Raw genomic sequence first — 27,516 nt, forward strand, 5'->3', positions numbered from 1 at the left:
CACACTACACTTTTAAATTACCCACTTAAATCTTAATATTAGAATAACCATCTGTATACCGAGTAAAATGAACATTCGATATATCTATTGTTCACATTATTTAGTATTTTCATTATCTATCTATACTTTTTCATTGTATAATCACTTTCTTTTAATAATTAAAATGAACAATAAACGAATAAGAAACAGCTGAACCAACATTGGCTGAAAATCAAACCAACTCACCTTACCGTGTCTTCTTTTATCTTCTCTTATCTAGCACCTTCTGCCTATAAATCCGTATAGTACCCAAAGAACGATTTTCACCAGTACGCCAATCAGCTACACACAAATACATATATACAATAATTAATAATGGATAGTGCTGCTGGAGAGTTCAACGTGAGTGTGACCAATGAAGAGGTGGTAGCAGCGGTTCTACCAACTCAAGAACACTGGCTACCACTCTCTAACCTCGATCTACTCCTTCCTCCGGTAGACGTTGGAGTCTTCTTCTGCTACAAGAACAACAACACAATGGTGATGAATAGCTTTGCATCCATGGTGGGGTGTTTGAAGAAATCGCTCTCTCAAGCTCTTGTGTCTTACTATGCATTTGCCGGCGAAGTGGTGGCCAACACGGCGGGTGAACCCGAGTTGCTATGCAACAACCGTGGAGTTGATTTTGTTGAAGCTGTCGCAGACATTGAGCTTCAGTGTCTCAACTTGTTCAATCCTGATGTCTCCATTGAAGGGAAGCTTGTTCCCAAGAAGAAGCGTGGCGTGTTTGTGGTCCAGGTAATAATAATACAAGATTACTAAAACGTACGTAAATCTTTAGAATATTTAATAACAAAGATTAATTTTATATAAAATTAATAATTAAAATTATTAGATGATTTAATATTTTTAATTAAATTATTAATAATTTTATGTTATTAATTCATATAAAAATAATTATATCTGAATTTTTATTTTAATAATTTTATTTTATATAAGAATTTTTTTGTTTATATTTTTTTCTAAATATATAAATAGTAATCATAATATTCATTAGAAGAGTGTTAGAGACTAATGACTTTTATAATTTATAGTCATTAATTAGTTATTAATAATATTTTTAATGGTATAAAATTATATTCAATAATATAAATTATAAAATTACTCATTTTTTATTTATTAATTAAATGTTGGCCAAATTTCAATAAAAATATTAGTCTTCTAAATTTTTTTTATTCATTATCTAACTCCAATAAGAAGACTAAGGTAGTATAACTAATAAAAGTACATAATGATTAGTTATGCATATCATGAAAAGAGTAATATGCATGGGATAGTCCCACGAAAAGTATATATTTTCTTTTTTAATAAATATATAATATAGTACTTGCATATTTATATTTCTAAATTGATAATAACATTTTATTTTTAAATATGATACTATGAATTTAGGAGTGACAATGTTTATTTTATAAACTTGTATTAAATTTAATATTTTAAAATAAAACTTTGAATAAATTCCAAATTAATTCTTAATAAATTTTATATTAGACGATGACGAGAGAAAGTAGAGTTTATATTATAAAATTAGCAAACTACTCTATAATTTTTAAATATTAGATATATTACTTCCTAAAAAAAAAAACTTAAATAAGTCTTTTGTCCTTATTAAAAGTTAACTTTTTCTTTTTTTAGTTTCTACAAAATTTTGCTTGATCGTTTTGTTCAGTGAAATTTAAAAGGTTCTGACTTTGGCTCCATTTTATTAGTTTCTTCTTTTAAGTGCTGATATGCCATGAGAATCGATAATATGACAAATTCAAATACATTACGTATTAGCATTTAATCTAGCATATTATTGGGGGATGCTTTTACAAAGACGCCCAAAACGTTTTTTGTAAAGATATTTATATATTGTATTATTATTAAACATATTAATAAATTGATTATTTTTAATTTTTTAATAAATTAGAATAAAATTGATTTTTTATAATAATAACAATAAACTTAATTGTTATCAGATTCAGTCGAATCGACCAATTTACATAACCTATTGGATTATGATTTTTTTTAAACAAAAATCAGAAATATATTTATCTTTTTATCAAAAAATTTAAACATGATTCGGTTTAAATTATATAAATTGGTCGGATCAAATCGAGTCTAATAATTATAGTACGGACAATTAAGTTTATTATTATTGCTATAATAAACTGATTTTGTTATAATTTATTAAAAAATAAATTATTAACCGATTTAATAAAAATATCCCATAACATATATAAACATCTTTAAAATAAATATTTTTAGTATCTTTATCGAAGTGATTTCTTTAATATTTAACGGAGCAAAGTAAACAAACAGGACTAAAACCAAAATCTTTCAATTTTATTGGACCAAAACCAGCAAAGAATAAGTACAGGAACTAAAACTAAAATACGGTCATTTTATAAGAATAAAAAATTCATTTAAGTAAAAATAAAAATAACAAAGTAATTACAAAATATTTTTTAAAAAGGATAAACCAGACTTTAATTTTCTTTGAAAATACTTTAGCTAGCAGATGGATGATTAAAGTGTTTTATTGGAAACTAATTTTTAATACTTTAAATAATAAAAAAATAAATTATGAATTGTCTTTTGATACAAATTGTTTGTCGAAACAAAAATATAATATTAAGGATTATATATTTCCTCATCTAAATTTTAACGCACACATAAATATATATACACTGAATATTTTTTGTTTGGTAACTAATATACACCAGAATATAAAATTTCAGTTTGTGAAATTCGAAATAAGAAAATGAAATAGAATAAATAATCATTTTTTATTATGAAAGATTTAAACGCTAATATTTGTATACATAAAAAATAAAAATTAAAGTTATAGTCATGAAAAATGAATTTTTGCAGATAAAATTATCTAAATCCTAAAAAATTAAATATAATTTTTAAATTACCTTTTAATATATATAACCTATTTATAATTTCTAATTTTATTTCACACCACCACTCTTCTAATTTCAAACCCTACTACCACTCTTATCTCCAACAACCACTATCACTGCCGCCATCACCATTACCACCTCTACTGCTTTTGATCCTCCATGTTCCAGGTCACTAGCAGTGTCGTTGAAATTGTCTGCCGTCAATCTCACTAACCTCAAGGGCAACAAAGTAGGATTTGCCTCCAAAGACAACGACGGACTCCACTTTTTCTACGTTAAGTCCGATCAAAAACTCCCTTACAATATCTCCATCCTCGAAATCAGCAGCGCATTGAGTTTCGCCGAAGCAGAAGCACCCACTGCGGTCCCTAGCCAGATCAACATCATCAACATCATGTCCAATCCGAGAAAGGTTGCAAGTCATTCGCAGACTTGCTCAGACCTTCAAAGGTTCTTCCAACTTTTCAGAATAGCGTGAACAATGGCTTGACCGTGTTCTACCTCATGGACATACACTATCATGAATAGTTTGATGCCCAAGCACAAGAACCTCACGGACGCACAGAAGATGTCGGTGTTGTTGTACCATGGAATTCCAGTATACCAGTCGCTGCACATGCTAAAGTCAAACAACAGGGTTATAAACACTTTGACAACAGAATGAGCAAACAAGTTCGACTTCACAGTACAGAATGACGGAAAAGACGTGAAGTTCGAGACGAAGGTTGATACGGCGAGCATAGTGGGGACATTGATTGACTAAGACTCTTGTATTGCGTACAAGATCAGCAAGATTTTAATGGTGATGAGGGAGCTCTTTAAGATGGTGATGGTGATGGCAATAAGTGACGGTGGTAGTTAGGGATGAGAGTGGTGGTAGAATTTGGAATTGGGGGTGTGATAGTGTAGGGTAAAATTAGAAATTACAGTTAGATTATATTAAAAGGTAATTTGAAAATTTTGTTTAATTTTTTAGAGTTCAAAAAATTTTATTTGTAAAAACTATCTTTTATGGTATAATTTTAATTTTTGACCTTCATAAGTAAAAATGTTAACATCTAAATTTTTTATGATTAGAAATGATTATTTAATATTTTTTTGGTATCAAATAATATATTAAAAGAAGTGAAGGAATAATATTAAAACTTTAAAAGTAAAAAAAAAAAAATTCTTCCTTTTTTTTCTAATATTAAAAAGAAAAAAAATTGATAGATACACTATTTTTTTCTTTTTTTTTAATTTTTCTTCTCAATTAAATAATAAAAAATAATTATTTTTTTTATTTTTTCTATTCTCTTTCCTCCTATTTTTCCTTCAAACAAACGTAATTGAAATCAAACTAATTGTACTTAACCATGCAGGCAACATCACTCAAGTGTGGTGGGATAGTAGTGGGATGCACATTTGATCATCGAATAGCGGATGCATATTCAGCAAACATGTTCCTTGTATCATGGGCCAACATGGCCCAACCCACCAGGCCCAAGCCCAAACAACCTTGCTTCCGTCGCTCCCTTCTCAGTCCCCGCCGCCCAGGATTCATCCACCCCTCCCTCCACAGCATGTACATCCCCATCTCCAAGCTCCCACCACCAGCTGCCACCACCACCCCTCTCCTTAGTCGCATTTACTATGTCACAGCAAAGCAGCTCCAACACATGCAGTCACTCGCCACCGACAATGGCGCCACCAAGCGCACAAAACTCGAGTCATTCTCCGCGTTCTTGTGGAAGATGGTTGCTCGTGCAGCTTCAACAGACATCAAAGGCAAAAAGGTTTGTGTTATGCGTAAAATTAAAACTACCATATTGAACGATAAAAGAAGCTAATTTAATGACTAACGTTTAAAGAAGTAAAATAATTAGGTGGTTTTTAACCAGTCCACTCCTAATTAACATGTAATCTATCCGGTCAATTTTTAATTAGTTGATTCTTTTGTTTGGTGAGTACTTCTACTACTAATCTAAATTATTTAAATTTAATTAAATGTATTTTTTAATCATAATAAGTTTAATTTATAATTAATTTATTTTTAAATATATGTCATTGTATAATTTTAAAGAAAATAAAATATATTTTTTGTTTTTAATATTTGTAATTTTTTTTAAAATACTTCTAATATTTAATTGTATTTAATCTTAATTTATTTTTAATATTTATTATTTGTATCAAAATTATACCCAAACGTTAAATTTATTAAAAATATTAAAGACAAAATTAAAAATATTAAGGACAAAATTAGATGAAAAAAAATATTAGAAAGAATTTGAATGAAATTAAACATTAAAAGAGTTGAGCCCCATTTTAATCCTTGAGATTGATGAATTAAATTCATTTAGTCCCTAAGATCCCAATTGTTCTAACATAATCTCTTAAATTCAAAAAAATACATCATGTTAGTCCCAAGCACATTTTCTGTCACCGGAGCTTAACACTGTGAATGATGTGATTTAGTTCTTGTCATGCTGGAAAAGAAACATCATCGTCATATATGTTTTAGCGTTAAAGAAAGATTGAAATGACGTTGTTTGAGAGTTCTAGAGTAATAAAATGTTACTTCTCCACCCTTTTGATCACTCTTCGTATTTTCTCCTTTAAACTTTAAAACAAAAACATTTCTCTTTCTTATGGCTGAAAGTAACTAGTGGTTGTTGGAGGAGAAGAAATTTGTGGTTGAATATTAATTTTCAAAAAATGTGTATAAGCATGTGCGTGGAGATTGAACACAGCTGCAAGGATTTGTAACTCTGCTCACAGAGGTTAGTAACGAGTGGTAAAAACTTTTTTGGTGTTTTTTTGCAATGTATACATATTTGACATTTTGATCCTACTTTTGTTGAGCATGAGTCTGTGTTAGAGTTTATTTTAGTTCTTGTGTTATTGGGTGCGAGGGTTTCTATATATGCGCTGTAATCATGATTCTTGACCTCCAAGTATGCACAGAGAAGAACCAAATTGGTTCAATTACAATTTTCTTTCACGTCATCTAACTGTTATAATGTCTAGTGTGACAAGGACTAAGTTACCTTATTTATGGTGTTGAGTTCCAGTAATAAAAAATATGTTTAGAACTAACGTGATATACTTTTTCAAATATGTGGGACTAAAAATAATTGAAATTTCAAGAACTAAATCAGTACAATTTGTCAATCTCAAAAATTAAAATTGGACTCAATTCAATATTACAGATATTTTTTAAAAAGCAGTCATAAAAATTAAAGAAAAAAAATATATTTTACCCGTTTTAAAATATATTAGCCCAATCCATATTTTTGAAAAACTTCGTCTCTTCCACGATTTTTTTAAAAAAGGAAAAGAGCAATGCTAGGCGCCAGTAATTTTTGTAATTGGCAGTCATTAAATAGTCATCAATGATAATTTAATGATGTGAGATTAGAGTGAAATTTCATCCAATAATTCTCCTTTTTCTACTGGTACATGTTAGCCAAAATTCAATAAAATTGCTTCCCTAAACTTTTCCAAAAGAAAAAAAAACTTCTTTCTTGCCTCCGTTACTCATCTCACTAATTCAATGGTTCTTTGCTCTCTACCTTCTCCCTCTTTATTGTTTTTGCCACTCTAATTTGTCCTTGTGATGCACATCCACGCGCGCTTTTCTATACAAATATATTGTCATTTTTTTATATTAATATTTTACTTTTTGATTTAGGAAACCCCCAAAATTTATATATATGATCCAAATATTATGTGGAGTGAGTGTTAGTCTTTTTGCGAAGCATCAATTCAAGGGACAATGATTAGGGAAAAAGAGAGAAGGAAAGAAAGTAGAACGAGATGATTACATATTAAAAATTATCGTCAAATTATTATAGTGCTCATTTGAGCATAATTAAATATTTGTGACATCCAACAAATGAACAAATGATATGTAGATATATACAAAGTTAAGTAGCGAGAGAATGGACAGGTAAGGAAGGCAATATGAAACAATGGTGCGAGAGAAATTTCCCTTTCTTTTTTCATTTTCTAAAAAAAGAGCATGAAAAAGAAGTAGTTATTGTACACTTGAACTAGGCTAATATTTTTTTTTAAAAATTATACAAAACACAGATTTAAAGAATAAGTTAATTACAAACTGATTTTATTATAGTTGTAACATTAATTCTGGTTAAATTTAGACAATTTAAATCAACTCTAGTCAATGATCAGTTAAGTATATGTGAGTTAAGAAGGATATGGTATTTTCTTCTTTTTTTTTTTTAAATTAAGAGAAAATCTAAAAAAACTAACACTATACAACTAAGCAATTAATTTTTTTAAAAAATCTTTATTTAAAAATTAAAAAAAAGTTTTACATTAAAAAATATTCCTTCTCTCTTTCCTTCATCTCTCTTCTCCTCTTTTTCTGTTTCTTTTAAGCCGTTTTCGTCTTTTTAGAGTCGAGAAGCGAGAGAATGTTAACATAGACATTAAAAAATTTTATCTATCCTTCTAGTTGTTGTCTTTCTTTCAATAATTTTGGATGTATTTTCTTTTAATTTTAGATACATTTTTAATAATGTTGGATGCTTTTTTTTAGTTTTTGGATGATTTTTTTTAAATAGTTTTAGATGTGTATTTTTTCTAAGTTTTGGTTATATCCTTTTTATAGGTTTTGCATATTTCTTTTTCTTATATTTTATATGTTTTTTATTTTTAGTTTGGATGGTTATTTTTAATAGTTGTGGATATGTTGTTTTTCTAGGTTTTAGACGTGTCTTTTTATAGATTTTGAATGCTTCTTTTTCTTATGTTTTAGATGTTTCATCTTTTTAGGTTTTAGATGATTCTTTTTAATAGTTTTTTATGTTTCTTTTTTTTTAATTTTTAGATATTTCTTTTTCTTATGTTCTGAAAAATAACATTCAAAATTTTAATAAAAAAAAAGTCTAAAATCATAAAAAAGAACATCTAAAAACTTAACAAAAAAGCATCTAAAATCGTTGAAAAGAACATCCAAAATTTAACAAAATAAAACATCTAAAATTATAAAAAATCTAAAATATCTAAAATTTAAACATTCAAAATTTAAAGGTATTATATTTTTCATTTACTTTTTAATGTAAATGTGCAAAAAAAAATATCTAAAACATCTGAAATTTAAACATCCGAAACAAAAGCATAAAAAATATTTGAAATGATGTTTTTTTTTAATAATTTGCTTTCATTTATTTTTAGTTGTACAATTCTAAAAAAATACTCAAATATCTCTCAAATTTAAACATCTAAAATCAAAGAATAAAAAACGTCCAAAATTATGCTTTTTGTAATAATTTAGTTTTATTTACTTTTAATTGTACATTTTAAAAAAAAAAATCCAAAACTTTTAAAATTTAGATATCCAAAATCTAAGTATGAAAAACATATGAAAGTAACACATTTTTTTTAACCATAATTAGAAGAGTTCTTTTTACCATGATCTTAGATGTTTTTTTTTTTTGTTATATTTTGAATATTTTTTTGGTTAGATTTTGAATTTTTTTTTACAATAATCTTAGTTTCTTCTTTTTATTTAATTTTAGATGTTTTTTTTTTGTTATATTTTAGATTTTTTTTCTTTTAATTTTAGATATTTCTTTTCAATTAATTTTGAATAATTTTGTTTGTTTGTTTGCAGCTGAATTAATAATTGATTGTTATGGAGTGTTACCTGTCAATTACCTAACATGATTGTTAAACTAGTTCTCTCTTTCATTTATAATTCATAGAACCTTCCACTTCACAATTGAACACCACACTTATTTTCTATCTTTTCAACTATTATCTATTGTATTCTTGTATTTATTAATTCTAATAATGATGTAGCAGGTTGTTGCCAAAATGGGCATAGTGGTGGATGGAAGGAAGAGGCTAGCCGATAGTGGTGGTAGCAGTTGTGATGGAGAAAAAGGAAAAAAATCATTGATGAATTCTTATTTTGGAAATGTGCTTTCCATACCCTTTGGTCAAAAACTGGTGGAGGAGCTGGTGGAGAAACCATTATGGTGGGTTGCAAATGTGGTTCATGAGTTTTTGGAGGTGGCAGTAACAGAGGAGCACTTTCTAGGGCTTATTGACTGGGTGGAAGCACACCGGCCGGTTCCTGGGTTGGCGAAGATCTATTGCCATGGCGCCGAGGAGGGGCCGGCTTTCGTTATATCGTCTGGACAAAGGTTCCCGGAGGAGAAGGTGGATTTTGGGTGGGGGAAGGCTGTGTTTGGTTCTTATCATTTTCCTTGGGGTGGAAATGCTGGCTATGTGATGCCAATGCCAAGCCCTCTTGTGAATGGTGATTGGGTTGTTTACATGCACCTTGTGAAGGAACAATTACACACCATTGAGTCTGAGGCTTCTCATTTCTTTATGCCTTTAACTTGGGAGTACCTTAACCAATGATAAACACAAGTGGGAGAAGAACAAGGGGTTCTATATGTGTGTTGGTTAAGATCATTTCAATATGTTTCTTTCTTTATTGCATAATCCTTAAACTTCTTTGAGATGAGATCATTAATCAAAACCAAATACTTGTGTTCATATATACATATATATTTACATTTACTATGTAATGAACGACCATAATTTGCTTATTAATTTCTACTTAGATATTTTGTTATTTTAGAGGTTTTTTACATAAACTAAATAAATATTTTATTTATCGTTATGTGTAATATGTAGAGTATTTATTATTTTAAATAGTCATTCACATTTTAAATATTATACATCATAACTATGTATAATTAATTGTGATATCGGTACTTATTTTTTTAAAATAATTATATTTTTCTATTTATATAATTTTTCAAATTCAAATCTTATCTATGAATTTTGAAATTGAAAACTTTAACTTTTAAATAATACTATACATCCAAGTTTTTTTGTTAATTAAGTATAACTAAATTAGTCTAACATAACAATAATTAATTATGACTAACATTATTAACTTTTTAGTTAGTTAATCCCAAGTGAATGGCTTAACTTAATGGATAAACAATTTTCTGAATCTTATAACTCAAACTTATAACAACATACAAAAATTAACTGAATTGATTCTACTGTTAGATGAAAGAAAAAACGCCATGAATTATTTGTTATGAGAAGAGAGGAAAAGAGAGTGATAATAAATCTAATCATTGAAAAATAAGAAATTAAAGTTAGTTGCATAACTACATTTAGAAAAATAGCCTCATTATTGGCTAACAAATGTTGGTCACCTAACAATACTGAAAGAAATTTGGATGAAATATAGTATTTCCCAAGTTTAATTTAAGAAAAATTTAAAATTTAAAACACTCCAACTTTTAATTATTTCACTTTTATCTTCAATATCTAAAATAACTTTAATATTTCAACCCCCATATTATCCAAATTCATTTCTTATTTTAATTTTGTCCTCGTTTTCTTGTTCCTTCGATTCACCATCACCACCATAACCTTCTCCCTCCCTTGAAAAGTAATAATTAAGCAACATCCAATAATTTTTTTCCTAATAAGCACCCTCTAAATATATATTATGGAAATTAAAATGGAATAGTTTAAAAGAAATTATACAAACCAGACAACTCTTTCTAGTTCACAATATCAATTATTTTAAAGAAATTTTCTTGATTTAATGTAATATTTATTAAATATTTTGTTTTTTACTCACTACACAATATTAAACACAATTAATAATATAGATACTTACATTTTAAATTAGTTATATTAAATAAGGATATTTTCATAAACAGCTTTATAATAAATTTTGTGGTTCCTTTATTAGCAATTTAGGTAAAATCCAAATTAATTAATTAAATACAATTAATGTATACCATCTAATTTGATATGCATTTAAAACATTTATTGAATTTAGATATAAAGAAGACGGAGAGGATATATAAAAAGTATCCGAGTACAATAATTTAGTGAGTAAATTACTAAAATAGTACTAAAAAAATTTACATTACTGCTAAAAATGATTTTAAAAGATGTTAATAATAAATAAATTTTTTAAAAATTTAAAAATATGACCAAAAAATTAAATATTAAATATTTATTTTAAAAAAATTTTAAATATCAGATGTTAATACAATTTTTTGTAAATATTATTATAAAAATAATAGCTTTTATCTTTAAAATTAGATTATTTTATGTCAAATGATTTTTTTAAAAAATTTCTTTATTTTGAATGACCAAATTATTTTGAAAAATAAAAAATTTAGAGATCAAATTTTGTTTTGAATTATTTTTTGTATTTTCTAAATATTTATTCAAATATTATTACAAAAATTCAAATCAAATAAATAAGTTATTTATTAAATACAAAATTATTTTTGTCACTTATAAAAAATATAATATTTATTAGTTATTCTTATTATATTTTTAAATAATTCAAAAATTATTTCAAATATGAAATTGATAGTTAACTCTTTAGTAAATATATGATTCAAGATTGAAGTATAAAACATTTAATGAATATTTATTTAAGACCTTTATTGAATTTAGTGAATATTAATGTAACTAAGATTTTCTTCGTATATGTAAATATAAATTGTCTTGGACTCATCAAGAGTTGATTCACAACATAAATTTAGAGATATTCGAATGTAATAATAGACGCCAAAATATACATAATAAAATAAATTTTGTAAGATATTACAATACAATAAAAAATATGAACAAAAATATATTTGTAAGTAGTCTCGTAAATATAAATGGTATCGTATAAATCAATACTACTGTATGTATACATTATACGAATAACCATATACGTTAGTCCAGTTACGGACCCAGAAAAATTTAGTAATGAGGACAAAAATATAATAAAATTTAGGTATAGATATTTTTTTTCTTTCCAAGATATTCAACAAGTTAAGGACTAATCCGTCATGAATTTGAATTTCATTTAAGAATCTACAATTGGCCGGCAATGAGTTGCTATACATACGAGACAGAATTCGAACCCTCAATACTTATTTAAGCGGACGACTAAATTGATCACTTGATCAATCTAAATTGGTTTAAATATATTCAAAATTTAAAATTAGAACTATCTAATACATATTGATAAGAACTAGAAATATACACACAATTATTATTATAATATTTAAAATAATAAAAATATAATTTCATACACATAGTATAATATTTAAAATAACAAAAAAAATATTTATAAGGACTTTTTTTTATTTTTAACATGATTAAATATTTTTTATATATATTTTTAAATAATTATTTTACTTATTTGTCAAATCTACTTATTATAATTTTTATAGTATAAATAATTTTTTTAACCAAAATAATTACAGTATATTAATATATAGATAATATATTTTTTATCTTAAACAATTTTTAAAAAATTACTAATAATTTAAGTTGTATTTAATTAGAAAACTAAGTTTCAATTTAATTATTAATTAATTAACTAATATAATATAATTAATTATCACTAATTTTTTAGTGTATTTATTTATTTTTTATACTAAATCATATTTAACAATATAATTATTATTATGTGTTAAGTTTAATAAAATATTTTTTAACATAAAATATAAAAGAACTATTTATATTTTATTTTAAGACAAATATAATATAATAAATGGTATATATGTATATAAGTATTACTTTTTTTTAAAAAAATTTGTGAGGACAAATGCCCCTCTATATTAAACGTGGATCCCGTTAGTCCATATGTGTAAAAGTAAATAGTACTGTACACGTATAAATAAATTGTACTATATACGGTCAGATAATATTTATAAGAATAGTAATTTGTATTAATATTTAAAATAAGTCTTATTATTCTATTAATTTTTATAATTTTATTAATTTATAATTAGATTTTTATAATTTTTTAATTAAAATTTTTATATTATTTTTATTTTTATAATTAATTTTTTTTAATGTAAAAAATATTAAAATTAATTGGATATTTTTTATAAATTAAATTAAAAATATTTATAATTCAAAATTTAATTAGATTTTTTACTATATATATTTAAAAAAAAATATTATGCTATTTTTAATAATATTTTTCGTATAAAAATTATTTAATTATAAAATTAAAAATAGTATAAAAATTTTATTAAAAATTTAATTAAAACTAAAAAAATTAACAGAATAAAGAAACTTATTTAAAATAAATATCTCAAAATTGAATAAAAACGACAACCTAAATTTCGACAAAAGTTTTACTATATTTAAGATCATTACACTGTATTCTTTCTATACCGTTTTACACATCTAAGAGATAAATATAGTGTTTTTTAATGCATGACATCTGCTTCTTCCTATTCAAACCACAATTGCATGATAATTTATTACTAATGAACAATAGAGATGACACCTAGAAAATATCTAAGATATATAAACCTACACCCTGCATATTTGAGAATTATTCGCACTTTCTAGTTTTTCTCAAAAAAATATTTAATATTTATTTCTCAGCAGTTTAATTATTAATTGCTTTTGTCACTAAAGAGAAATCCTTCTTTAAATTATCGGTGAAAGCTTCGACATAGTTTACTTGCAATTTTTTTAAATAAGACTTGATAACTCAAACTTTAAGTCGGACTAGAGTAGTTAGTACTGTTTTAAATTTGTTGGAATTAGTTAGTATTAACTCTATTTATAGTTAGTTAGTCTTGTTAATAAATTTATGTATAAATACATAAACATGTAGCTGATAGAATTAATTTAATTATTAATTTAATTTTTGCAATTTCTCTCAATAAAAAAATGTGCAAGAGAAATTTTTTTTATACTCTATTAATTATTGAGTTATTCTTTTTAGATGCAGCTCGAACTCACCTTTCATTATAGTGCAGTGAGCGTGGAGGCTAAATTCTAAAGGTCGAGTAAATTCGAACAAACAGTGTGAGAGAAGTAATTGACGCATCAAATCGAATTCACATTCGAAACTTCAATTCCAATTTCTTGTCTCAAACCCTAGATATTCGATTCTTGATTGTGATTGACGCATCGGATCCTCATTCGCAACTTCAATTTCAATTTCTTGCATCAAAACCCTTGATATTCAATTCCTGATCCAATTCTTCCCCAAATTCTTCAACCTCCAATTTCTCTTTGCTTCTGTCCAATTCTTCCTCTTTTCTTCACTCACACGATAGAGATTGATGATATTACAATAAACTTAGCAAAATTTCTGTTTTTCCGATTTAGAGAAAAAATTCTGAATCTTGAACGCTAAAAGATTCATTGATACATATGACGCCAGATTAGAAAAACGAGCTTTCAAACATGGACATGCACACTTTTGCAAATATAATGAATTAATTTAACATCATGCAGTCTCAGCATGCAAGGAACAATATAAGTCCTCTCACAGATCCGCTAAGCCCGTACTACCTGCATTTTGGTAAAAGTTCAGGATCCCCTCTGATCGCTACGATCTTGGCATCTTCAAACTACCACAGTAGGGAAAGAGCAATGTGGAGAGCGTTGAAGTCAACAAATAAGGTAAAATTTGTTGATGGTTCAATTGAAAAATTATATGTGAATGATCCATTGTATGAAGCATGGGATAGATGCAACAATTACATTATTTCTTAGATAACCTTGGCATTAAGTCCAGAAATTATTCAAAGTGTGATCTGGCACGATGTTGCAGCAGATTTGTGGCGAGACCTAAAACACAAATATAGTCAATGAGATGTATTCAAGATGGTCGAACTTGATGATGAGCTAAGCGCAATCAAGCAAGGTGAACTCTCTGACAACATACTTCACCAAATTGAAGGCAATTTGAGAAGAACTTAAAAACCTACGACCTATATCTCTTGTGTAACGTGTGCAGCAACTAATTATGTGTGTGGTTTGGAGATTGTCAGAAAGTACATATGTCGTGTGATTCTTCAAAGGATTGAATGAAGTTTATTCTCATGTAAAGTCTCAAGTCATGTTGATAAATCCAATGTCAAAGATTGATCAAGCTTTCTCCCTGCTACTTCAGCAAGAAAGGCAAATACATCAGCCTGAATCTATACTTGATGCTAAAACTCTGATGAGCACTTCAAGCAACACTGCTCAAGAAAATAGAGGAAGGAAGCATGGTAGAGGAGCTATCAGAGAAAGAGGAAGAGGATATATTGGCATTTGGACACAATTTGTCAAAGACAGAAAATAATTTTGATTTGATTCATTTAAATATATGGGGACCATTAATCACTTATCTACTGCTGGTCACAAATACTTTCTTACATTGTAGATGATAGAAATAGATATACATGGCTTTTTTTTTTATGAAATTAAAGTCTAAAGTCAAAGACTTAATCAAGAGCTTTGTAACACTAATCCAAACTCAGTTCAACAAAACAATTAAAAAGATCCGAACTGACAATGGAATAGAGTTTCAAATGCAAGCATACTATGAAGCCATGGGTATTATCCACCAAATTAGTTGTGTTGAATCTCCTAAAAAAATGGCATTGTTGAGAGAAAACATCAACATATATTAGAAGTGACTCGAGCACTCATGTTTCAAGCAAATATTCCAAAATGTTTTTGAAACTATGCAAGTGCTCAAGCCATTCACATAATCAATAGGATTTCCAGCACAATTTTAAAAAATAAGTTCCCATACCAAATTCTATATGAAAAACTACCAGATATCAACTACTTTTGAGTATTTGGCTGTCTTGCTTATGCTACCACCACTTCAGCTCATCGAAAAAAAGTTGATTCAAGAGCCAAAAAATGCGTTTTTTTGGACATCAACAAGGAGTTAAAGGCTACCTTCTCTATGACCTAAAGACTAGAGAAATATTTCTTTTTAGAGATATTAAGTTCTATGAGCACCTTTTTCCTTTTCATTCGATTACTTATGGCATCTTTGATTCTATACCAGAACCAGAAAATCATATTCATCAATTCATAGATCTTCTTGATTCAACCATTCACTCTCATTCACAAAATATCACTCACTTCTCATCCAATAATACACGGTGTGCATCTCCTAATCCAAACACATCTCCTCAAATAGTTTTGAGTTCTTCCTCACACGCATCACTATATAATCATTCACCATCACAGCATGCATTTCAAACCGCATCACACACTATTGCATAACATCAAAACACTACACTGTCTGCTAGGCCTATTAGAATATCCTCAAGAGAATGGAGACCCCCTCTTACCTAAGAGACTTTCACTGCTCCTTATTAACCATAGAATCAACTTGCTAATTATCTTCAACTCTTGCAACCCGATATGTAGCGACTCTCAATTTTTTAAAAAAATATAAATATAAATAAATTATAATTTACTTTATAAAATTAGAGTTCCTTATTTTTAGAAAATTATTTTACTATCAGTAATTGAACTAATTTTATAATAATTTAAATTCAATCAAATTCATATTCTTATATATATATATATATATATATATATATATATATATATAATATTTTACATAAATAAAACTATAATTCTAGTAATTTATAATTAATAAAACTTATATGTATATCTTAATTTGAGTAATTGATATTTTAATTTAAAAATAGAATTTAATTAATAATATTATTATCGAATTCGATAACTGCCGATATGAGTAACTATTAGTACTCTTTGGTGAGCTTAATTTTGCTAATACTTCACTAAATATCTTTCATCTTTAAGTTACTAATATCATATTAATAATTTATATACATTTAACTATATATATATATATATATATATATATATATATATATATATATATATAAAAGGCGGCAGCCATTTACCTAATGAAAAGTCGTTGTATACTTATACATATATATATAGTTATGAGTATCATTAGCCTTATTATGTCATTAGCTTTATATATAATAGTATCGTCCGAAGGAATAAGTAACATTTACTTTATTATCTTTATTATACTTGCGCTGCCATATATATATATATAGTATACGAAAGAATGAGTGGTGAGAGAGAAAAGTGACCGGGAGAGAGAAACGTGAGAATGTAAACCTCCTCCAACCTTTTGGCTTCGATTTCTTGCAATCCGTAACCCCAATAAAAAATCTAATTCGATAAAAGTATTTGTATCCTCCTCCTCTACACGTTGGCACTACTTTTGGTCGATGGAAGCTGACGGCGACGTAGCTCTTCTATCCTTTGATTTCGGCCAACGGGAGTTCTAGGAGGCACAGGCGATTTTGGACATTTTCTTCTTCGATGGCTCGGTCAGAAAGTTTCACTGGAGTTTCGAATATTTTGATTCCGTACGAATGTATGATTTTGGTTTCTCGTAGTTAATGTTTAATGTCATGTGAAAACTTAGGCTAAAAGACCTTAAGATAGGAATGAACTGAATGTATAATTGACGGATTATGTATATGGTATAAAATGTGTGGTTTAGCTGTTGTTAGTAATTTGCTATTGAAGTTGGTTGATTTTGGAAAAAGATTTAATATTGCTATTTGTTCGATCTTGAAATAATTTGTTACTGGAAATGATTTGAATGACTGAGAGGTGTTGGGTTGGTAGCTGGGACCCTTGAAGGGTTGGCATAAATTCGAGTTTTAGAGGAGATACTACTAAAATTTCTATAAGAATTGGAGTTTTGATTTGAAGTGTTATTTTAAAAAGGAAAGAGATTATTATGTGGCTTGTGTATTTGAGACTATTTGTTGACCCTCTGTCGTAAGATGTGACCGGACACTTTAACTCTCCGGATTCCCCCTATGGGCATGCATATATATATATATATATATATATATATATATATATATATATATTGAATATTATATTTGAGTATGGAATACTATATTATTGAGCCTGGAGTTTGACTCCATGGAATACTATGTTATTGAGCTTGGAGTTTGACTCTATGGAATACTATATTATTGAGCTTGGGGATGCGCACACAGAGAGACTGTCTAATGGTTAATTGCCAGGACATGTCGGATTGGCTGTATAACCGACAGATGAGACTCATCAGCCATAAGACAGGCATACATCATATGAATTTGTTTGTCTGCTTGAGTGTGCATTGTTTTGGTTTGCTTAACTGTTTAATTCTGCTTATCTGCTACTTGTTCTACTTGCTGTAAATACTTCTCTATCTGTGTTTTCCTTGCTTGAATTATATGTGTATATTTTCTGAGAAACCCCTCTTGGCAGAGGTGTGAAGGGGGTTGTCCCATGGGTGATTCAGAGGATTAGAGGAGACAGAAAGTGGAATGTTCGGTTAAATTTAGATTCAGAACTTGAATACTTTAGATAACTTACCTAATTTCTGGTGTAGTTGAATCCTTGAACTGAAATATGAGTGTCGAAGTTCTAGAAATGCCTCTAGCTTTTCCGGGACCTTTTATATTAACTATGTGGGTACCTTTATCATACTGAGAACCTCCAATTTTCATTCCATATATATTTTGTTGTTTTTTAGATGCAGGTTGAGAGGCACCTCGTTGAGCATCGGAGAGCCTTCTTACAAGCGAAGTACTATCTTTTGGACTGTCATATTTTCTTTTAGGCTATACATATATGTTTATAGAATCTTCGCATGTACATTTTGTATTTTGTCCCTCCTAGAGGTTGACTTGGAGATACAGATGTTTATTTTGTAGTTTGAGTTTTATTTTGGATTGTATATAAATATATATAATTATATACTCTGGCCGACCTTAGCTTCGCAGGTCGAGTCTGGAACTTGCTATCTAAGTTTTGGAACTCTGATATATACATATGTTTTCAGTTTTGTTTTGATCTCACTTGTCCGTTCTACGAATATCCATGCGAGTGTGACACGATTTTCTGTTTATCGTTTTTGTTTAGCTTATTCTTCAAGGCTTCTTGATATGATTTCATCCACTATATTTATGTACATATCCTTTTCCTTTAGAGGTCGTAATATCTTGCCACCTCTACTTTATGACTTAAGCGTAAGGCACTGTGTGGTAGGGTGTTACACGATGCAAGTATCCACTAAGTGATGTCTTATCCTACGAGTCACTGCCACCTTCACATCGTAGCACTTTCCACTGTTGAAGAACAAAAAACCTATCAAGAAGCAATTGTGCATCCTTGTTGGCAGCAGGCCATTAGTGCAGAACTTGAAGCTCTAGAGAAGAACAGCACTTGGTTTCTTACTACTCTGCCGAAAGAGAAACGTGCGATTGGCTGCAAATGGGTATTCAAAACTAAACTCAAAGTAGATAGAAGTGTTGAAAGGTACAAGGCGTGTCTTGTTGCAAAGGGTTTCACCCAAGTTCCTGGCTATGACTACTTCGATACGTTCAGCTCTGTGGTTAAAATGAACACACTCAAAATTTTTCTTGATGTCAACACGGCCTTCCTCCAATGCAATCTCCCTAAAAATGTGTATATGAAAGTACCACCAGGCCTTAAGGTTGATGATTCTGCTTTGGTTTCCAAGCTTACGCAGTCGCTTTTTGGATTAAAACAAGCAAGTAGACAGTGGTACACCAAACTTGCCACCACTCTCACCAGTTTTGGGTACCATCAATCGAAGCATGATGATTGTCTCTTCACCAAGGGCTCTGATACTTCCTTCACCGTCATACTTGTGTATGTGGATGACCTCGTCTTGGTAGGAAACTGTATGGTTGAGATTTAGGCTGTCAAGGATCATTTGCACGAACTGTTCTAGATCAAGGACATTGGTGAACTTAAATACTTTTTAGGCATCGAGTTTGACAGAAGTAGGTAGGGATTTGCAATGTACCATGCCTTGAACTACTTGAAGATTATGGAATGCTAGCTGCCAAGAGTGCCACAACTCCAATGAATTACTCCAGTCAACTATCAAAATCAATAGGAACAAGGTTAAAGACCAACACTGAATATCGAAGATTAATTGGGCGCCCTACTCTACTTAGCAAATACAAGATCTGAAATCAGCTATGCAGTCGACAAGTTAAGACAATTTTTGGAATGTCTCACTGACAAACACTTCGAAGCTTGCCTAAGAGTACTAAGATACTTGAAATCCTCCCCAACATGAGGCCTATTTTTTTCCACCAAGTCCAATATTAAAGTAATTGGCTATTCGGATAGCGATTGGGCTACATGTCCCGATTCGAGAAGGCCAATAACGAGCTATTGCTTCTTCCTGAGAATAAGTTTGATAACATGGAAGAGCAATAAGCAAAATGTGGTGACCACATCATCAGCAAAAGCTGAGTACAAGGCTCTCGCGGCATCAACATGTGAAGCCCAGTGGATACGTTTCATCATAAATAAGCTCAAAATTCCACCAATGAAGCCAATAGCCATCTACTGCGACAGCCAGACAGCATTACACATAGCTGCTAATTCAATGTTTCACGAGAAAACAAAGTATATAGAAGCGGATTGTCACATCGTTTGCGACAAAGCCAAGGAACAAGTGATCAAACTACTGCCTATTAAGTTTGCAGAGCAAGCTGCAGATATCCTCACTAAAGCATTGATTCCCAAGTTATTCAATTCATGTCATCGCAAGTTCAGGCTCCTCAACATACATGTGCCTGACTTGAGGAAAGGCGTGACTTGATAATTGAAGCTTCAAGCCTGATTAGATTAGTTAGCACTGCTTTAAGTTTGTTAGAATTAGTTAGCATTAACTCTATTTATAGTTAGTCAGTTAGTCTTCTGAGCAAGCTTACGTATAAATACACAAACATGTGACTAATAGAGTTAGTTCAATCACTAATCCAATTTCTGCAATTTCTCTCAACAAGAGAATGTGCAGAGAAATATTCTCCTCACACTCCATTAGTTCTTGAATCACTTCCTTTAGATGCAGCTTGAACTCACCCTTCATCATTAAATGTATATTTTCAAATATTGTACAACTTTTTTTTATAATTTGTATATTTTCCTTCTTTTTCAATGGTAATGTGAACAAAGTACTATTCTAAAAATTTAATATTTATATAGTAATTTAATATTGTGCACAATATTTAAAATTCTCTTTTTTAATTGTGACAACTTGCACAATAATTTTAGTTATTGTATACACAATTTGGACCCTGAACATTAAAGTTTCGTTTGTTAACATTTTCATTTTATGAAAATAGTTTATGAAAACTGCAGCACCACTTGCATTTAAAAATATCAAATTAAAAATAACTTTCAATAAATATAAGTATTATAATTATATTTATAAAATAATTTTTAAAATAAAATATTACAATAGATATAAATATAAAAGTTAAATTTAGAGATTATTTGTATAAGGTTATATTAGATTTTTTAATTTTGATAAGTACAAGCCAACTTTAAAAAAAAAATATTTTAGATGCTTTTAAAAGCACTTTTATCTTTTAAGCACAAATATATAGTTTTTTTCAATTTATCAAATATGATAATAACAACAAAGCCTTGTCCCATTAAGTGGGGTCAGCTACATGAATCAAACGCGCCATTGAGCTCTGCTTCTATCATGTATCATGTCTACAGAGAGATCATTTACATGTAAATCTCATTTGACCACCTCATGGATGGTCTTCCTAAGTCTTTCTCTACCTTTCACTCATTATCCATCTTCCATCTCATCCACTCTCCTGACTAGGTGCTTTGTCGGTCTTCTTCTCACATGTTCAAACCACTTAAGATGCGATTCTACCATCTTTTCCACAATAGATGTTACTTCAACTCTCTCCCTTATATCTTTATTTTTTATTCTATCCAATCGTGTATGACCACTCATCCATCTCAACATCTTCATCTCTATCACACTTAACTTATGTTCGTGCTCTCCTTTGCTCGTCCAACACTCTGTACCATAAAACATAGCCACTCTGATATAGTAGTGCGATAAAATTTACCTTTAACTTTTAAAGGCACTTTTTTGTGACATATAAAATTATACGCATTCCACCGTTTTGATCAACCTGCTTGGATCCTATGATTTACATAATGTTCAATCTCTACATTATCATGTATGATGCATCCAAGATACTTAAAACCTTTTACTTTTCGTAGGATGTTTTTTTCCAATCTTCACATATGTATTAGGATTTTTCCTTCGGCGGCCGAACTTATATTCTATATATTCCGTCTTCCTATAGCTTATGCGCATACCACACATTTTTAGAGATTCTCTCCATAAATCTAACTTCTTATTTAGATCTTCCCTTAACTCTCCCATAAGGACAATATCATCAGTAAAAAATATGCACTATGACACAGGCTCTTGAATATACTCTATGAGTACTTCTAAGACTAAGGATGATTCCTAGTGTAATTTTATACTAATAAAAAATTCTTCTATCACACCATCTTAAGTCTTTATATTAATTGTAACTCCATCGTATATGTCTTTAATTATACAAATATATGCAATCTTACTCTCTTTCTTATCAAGTACAAAATAAAAAATATCTATTTTTAAAAAACACAAACGCATTTTTATAAAATTTTACTCAACCAGATCTATAGCATCTTATTACTGGGTGCCGCTAAATTTATGGAGCTCCAAGATGCAAAAGTTTCCAAAGAAATGGATTGAATGCTTTCCACCATTTTGGGCCGAAATTTTCAATATATGATGACAATTACAATAACTCATCTGTTAATCAATTATGACGGCTACAAAGAAAGCGGCTGGAGTGTTTAATTTGTACCCTTGCAATTGAAAGCTTGAAACAAAGCCAACCAGTGATAATTAATGTCGGCGGTGGAGATAGCCCTTTAATTTAGCTTAGAGCAATTAAATGAAAAGTGCAATATCTCCTTTGCGATTGCACCACCAACTAGGCAACTAATATAGTAGAAATTAAAGTAGAAAAGAGTAGTGCTTGTGTATCTTTCTGATTGGGAGGACTATATGGTATATAACTGATTAAAGCCAAGCCGATTTTTTATTTTATTAATGTGTCATTTTTTTAACTTATTACTAAAATGGTGATTCTTTTAAAATTAGTTATTTAAATATTATTTTTTTTATTTTACAATTTTTTATTATAATTAAAAATAAAATAATAAATCAGTTATCACCTTAATAAAAGGAGGTATCTGAGTAATTAATTTAAAAAAGTAACGTTTTGATAATAAATTTCAAAAAATATAATATATTAATACAAATGTCATGACTCGTGACAAAATTAGTTATTATAAATAGGTGGCTATTTTAATGAAAATTTATTGATTGTCATCATATGAATATATTTCATTTTAATTATTAGATGATAAATTGTAGGATTTGATCTTTATATATTATAAAAGTATTATTTTTATTTAAAGTATGGCCAAACAAATAAGTTATATTTTTTAAATAAAAATTATTATAAAATTAAAAAAATATTTTTGACATCTTTATTAGAATAGTTGCCTTAAAAATATATCTTGAAAGAACTTATTGAATATAAAGTGATAAAATTGTTAAGAATAAAATAGTAAAAATCAAGATAGTATAAAATTAGAAAAATAAATTAAATATCTAACATATGAAATCATAACATATTTTGAATCGTCGTAAACTCATTTAATTTAATAATTTTTTTAAAAATTAATTATTATAAATATGTTATGAAAATATCTCAAATGTAGACCGAAGAGGTTGTTAGTGTTAGTTTCTTAATTTAGATTTAGTTTTGATGATAAAAAATAATAAACAAAATTTAAAAAGTATTAAATCAGTTCTTAATAGAGAAGATTTTTTCAATTAATTTATATACATTAAAAATGAATTAAAAATGGTAAATATGTATGAGTCTCAGAAGTAAAATTGTAGTAACCCATTTTTTTTTAAAAAAGTGAACTATAGAAGTCTATAATATATTGTTTGAAAAAAAAAATTTGAAATTCGAGAACTAACATGATTATATTAAAGTAGTTGATAATACTGCTAGAATTTGAGAAAGGGTTAAATCAAATTAAATTTAGAAAAAAAGTTTTTTGTAGAAGCAGATTATGCAGAATATATATATATATATATGTGTGTGTGTCTCTAAAACTAGAATAAGATAGAAAAAGAAAAAAAAGAATTAAGTAAGTATGTATTTTGGTTCAGTTTCTTTGTGCCATGAAATCTATATCTAATCCCCACCACAATCATGGTGGAATTTCCATTATAATTAAACTGATTACATATACTAATACCAATGAATTACAACCTAATTCATCTAGTATCAAGCACTAAATTTCTACCTAAACCTAGTCACCACTAAGTGCTATCCCAACTTGACAAAGAAAATAATCCTAGTTCAACAAAAATCAATTACACAAAAAATTCTTTTAGTTTTTTAATATTTTTCTCTTGCCTCTTTTCTCTTTTGGCTTTTTCTCCTCACTGTGATCCTTAAACTTGCAATTGAGCCTCGAATTAACTCGTCTTTAAACTTAAAATTGTCTCAAATTTGTCTCTAAACTTAACAATAGTCGTCCTTGAAGTATTTTTCGACGAATATTCGTGAAAGAAGTGATATCGTGTATGGAGGGAAGCCATAATGGATAATCAACGGCTATATTACGTGACAATTATAATATTTTGACTCAATTTAATTTCTATTTATTAGTTTATAACTCTACTCCCAATTTAATATCTAGAAAGTGTGATCTTCCACCTTCACTAGCTCCATTAGATTGATCACTGCTCCTTGTTCATCATAATAAGATTTCTCCAAGTTTACCTTTACCTTCAGTTTCCTCCCTCTCTTCCTCTTCTTCTCCCCGACATTCACCATAGCGAGCTCTCCTCTCCACTCGACAGCACCACCTCTGTAGTGAGCGACCAGCGCGGAAGCGGAAGAAGGCGGAGCGAATTGTCAAATTTTAATTTTTTCTAATAAAATATTTTAGATAATCGATGATCACATGATTTTCGACATTTTCAAGACCATTGAAAAGGATAGAAGGTAGCTTAGCGACGAGGAGGAGGCCAACAATACGGTATTGGCGGCTGGTGAGAAAGGACTTGGGGGGAGGGAGGAAGGGGACGGGAGTATGTCTGGCAGCAAGATCTAGTGCTCTCGTTGAAGAAAGAGGGATCAATTTTGGGGATAACAAGGTGATAATGGGTGGGATAGAGAACAAAGACGGAGAGGTAGGAGAAAGACAGGACATGGAGTTCCAACTGTGAGAGAGTTGTAGTATCCATTCGAGGCAGAGATTCTATGTTAAGAAATTGATGTTATTGTTGTAGTGGTGGCACCGGCATCTGCGAGGTATCTGCAGGGATTAGGAGAACAAGAAGAGACTTCGTGAGAGGCAGATGCACAGTAACACCAATGCATTAAACATCTCTTAATACTTAAAATGACATCGTTTCAGTTGTATTTGGGGTCAAAAAGGAAACAACGACGTTCACAAGTCCAGCGTGATCTCTGTCGAACCACGTCATCAATATGTCGCCAAAAAATATTTCAGGGATGATCATTGTTAAGTTCAAGGATAAATTTGGGACAATTTTAAATTTAGAGACGAGTTCAAAGCTCGATTACAAGTTTACAGACCACTTTAAGATTTAATTCATTTTATTCATGACAATAAATGTAGTTGCTTGAGTTGTAATAATTGTTAATTACCTTATAATAATTGGAATATAAAATATATGTATGTATATATGTATGACAAAAAAATACCTTTTATTTTTAGTTTCATTTATTTAAAGGCTCCTATAATATGTAAATAAGTAATATAATAAATATAAATAATACTTTTGGCATTAGCGATATCATGATTTAAACATAATATTCTGATAGTAAGAGTGTTATAATTTTTTTTTGAGAATTTTTTATTCATTCTTTTTTATTGTATATACACTCTTCATTTTTTATAAATGTTAGATAAGGGTAGATCGTTTTTTTTTTCAATTATTTGATAAGGTGTGATATTTAATTATTTAATATTTTTTATTTTATTTAAAAAAATTATATTTTTCTAAACAATTAAAAAAATTGAAAGAATCTATCCGAATTAAACTCACTTGATTGTACTGTAGGTCTTATTTATTTTATCAGTTACTAGATTTATATCAAAGTTATTTACTATACTCTTATATAATTTAATTCATTTGTGGTTAAGCTTAGGCAAAAAGGACTTGCAATAAGAATATCTACGATTTTCAACACACATTTAAAATTATAAATTGTGATATTGCTGTTTTGAAATTAGATATGCAATCTCCTATATATTATTTATATATTGCTAATTAATATATTAGATATTTTAGGGTATATGTGCACAGTATGGTACCGTTGGTTGTCACCTAGGTATGACTGACTCATGAGTGACCTGTCACAAATGTGAAGATAAGAATATCAAAATTGATCTATAAATAAAGAGGAGGTGAATGTTATCATGTCTTTAATATTATACTTAATTTATTAAAAAAGATAAATAATAATATTTAATAAATTTTAAATATTTTATTTTTTATTTTTAAAAATAAATTAAACAATTTACACACCATAATAAAAAACACTATAAAATTTACTTAAAGAAAAAATCTATTTCACTTTTTCACAAAGTGAAATTATGAGTGAAGTACCAACTCGGTCCCTGTCCATTTTTAAGAATGACAACGCGACCCCTCAAAATAAAATTGATCCAGTTCGGTCTCTGTCCCCGATTTTCGTCACACAAGGCGGTCCCCATGCGTTTTTCTCCGGCGAGGCTTGACGGAAAACGCTGAGCTGGCTCGTTCGGTGCTTGACATGTCATAAGAGGTGGATGACGTGTTCAATCAGTGCTGAGTTGGAGAAATTGAAATGGACAGGGGCTAATTTGTCCTTCCCAGTCACCATATAAACGACGTCGTTTCAGTGAGAAGCAACGTTTCTTGTGCTTTTCAGAAGGTGGGTTTCCATAAAAACCCTTCTCCCAGCCTCGACATCCTAACAGAGCCATGAGCAGCAGCAACGAACCAGCGTCAAGTTCCATAGATGGGTGTGGAAGACAATTTTTTAAAGATGATGGCAGAAGTCCTCTAAGTGTATCTGCAGGAAGTGTTGCTGCGCCGAAAAAGAAGAAGTTCATTGCTCCACGATGCTGGTGTGGGGCGCATGCTATTTTGTTTCTCTCTTCAACAGAACTGAACCCTAATCGGTTATTTTTTGGATGTCCACACTTTCAGGTAATTTGAAATTTAATTTAAGTTTTGTTGATTTTAACTCAAATGTGACATCTTATGAGCTGTGGGTATATTGTACAGAGCACAAAATCGCATTGTAAATTTTTTGCATGGTTGGATGATTATGTTACATCATTTGAAGAGTTTCCCATAAATTCTCCTGATATAGAGGGTTGGACGCGAGATCAGAGTCAAATTCCTGATGCTGCTGGTGTTGATGCTGGAAAACTGAGGGAACTAGAAGCAAGAGTTAGTGGGTTAGAATTGGAAGCTAAAAATTGTAATGCCAATAGTGGTTCTAGCGGCGGTAGTGTTAAAGCTTTTGTTATTGCTTTTGTATTTGGAATTGTGATCTCCAAATTTTTTTGAGGCATATGAGTAGCAAGAACCTTCTGTGACACTAGGTTCATAGTGTGTGTTGTTTTTTACAAGTGTAAGTTATTTACATCATAAGTTGTATTACTTTAGAAGTATGTATGTTATTTCAGATGAGATTATGATTTGATGCAAGAAAAAAGGTTTATTACTACTTTGATGAATTCTGGCAGCATGTAGTCATACAGATTTCTTACTAGAAAATGTTGGATAAACAAACCCAGAAGATGTCTTATA

General features: G+C 29.1%; 1 protein-coding gene across 1 annotated transcript; it reads left to right on the plus strand.

Annotated features, from left to right (window-relative positions):
- The first annotated feature begins 299 nt into the window (after nt 1-299).
- LOC112714990 (coniferyl alcohol acyltransferase-like) lies at nt 300-9,478 on the plus strand. Its single transcript, XM_025766708.3, has 3 exons — nt 300-777; nt 4,292-4,705; nt 8,739-9,478. Exons 1-3 carry the CDS (start codon nt 355-357, stop codon nt 9,303-9,305), a joined length of 1,404 nt encoding a protein of 467 aa, XP_025622493.1. The 5' UTR covers nt 300-354; the 3' UTR covers nt 9,306-9,478.
- Nucleotides 9,479-27,516: the final 18,038 nt, after the last annotated feature.

Source organism: Arachis hypogaea, chromosome 10 (assembly GCF_003086295.3).
Source record: "Arachis hypogaea cultivar Tifrunner chromosome 10, arahy.Tifrunner.gnm2.J5K5, whole genome shotgun sequence".
Taxonomy (NCBI): domain Eukaryota; kingdom Viridiplantae; phylum Streptophyta; class Magnoliopsida; order Fabales; family Fabaceae; genus Arachis; species Arachis hypogaea.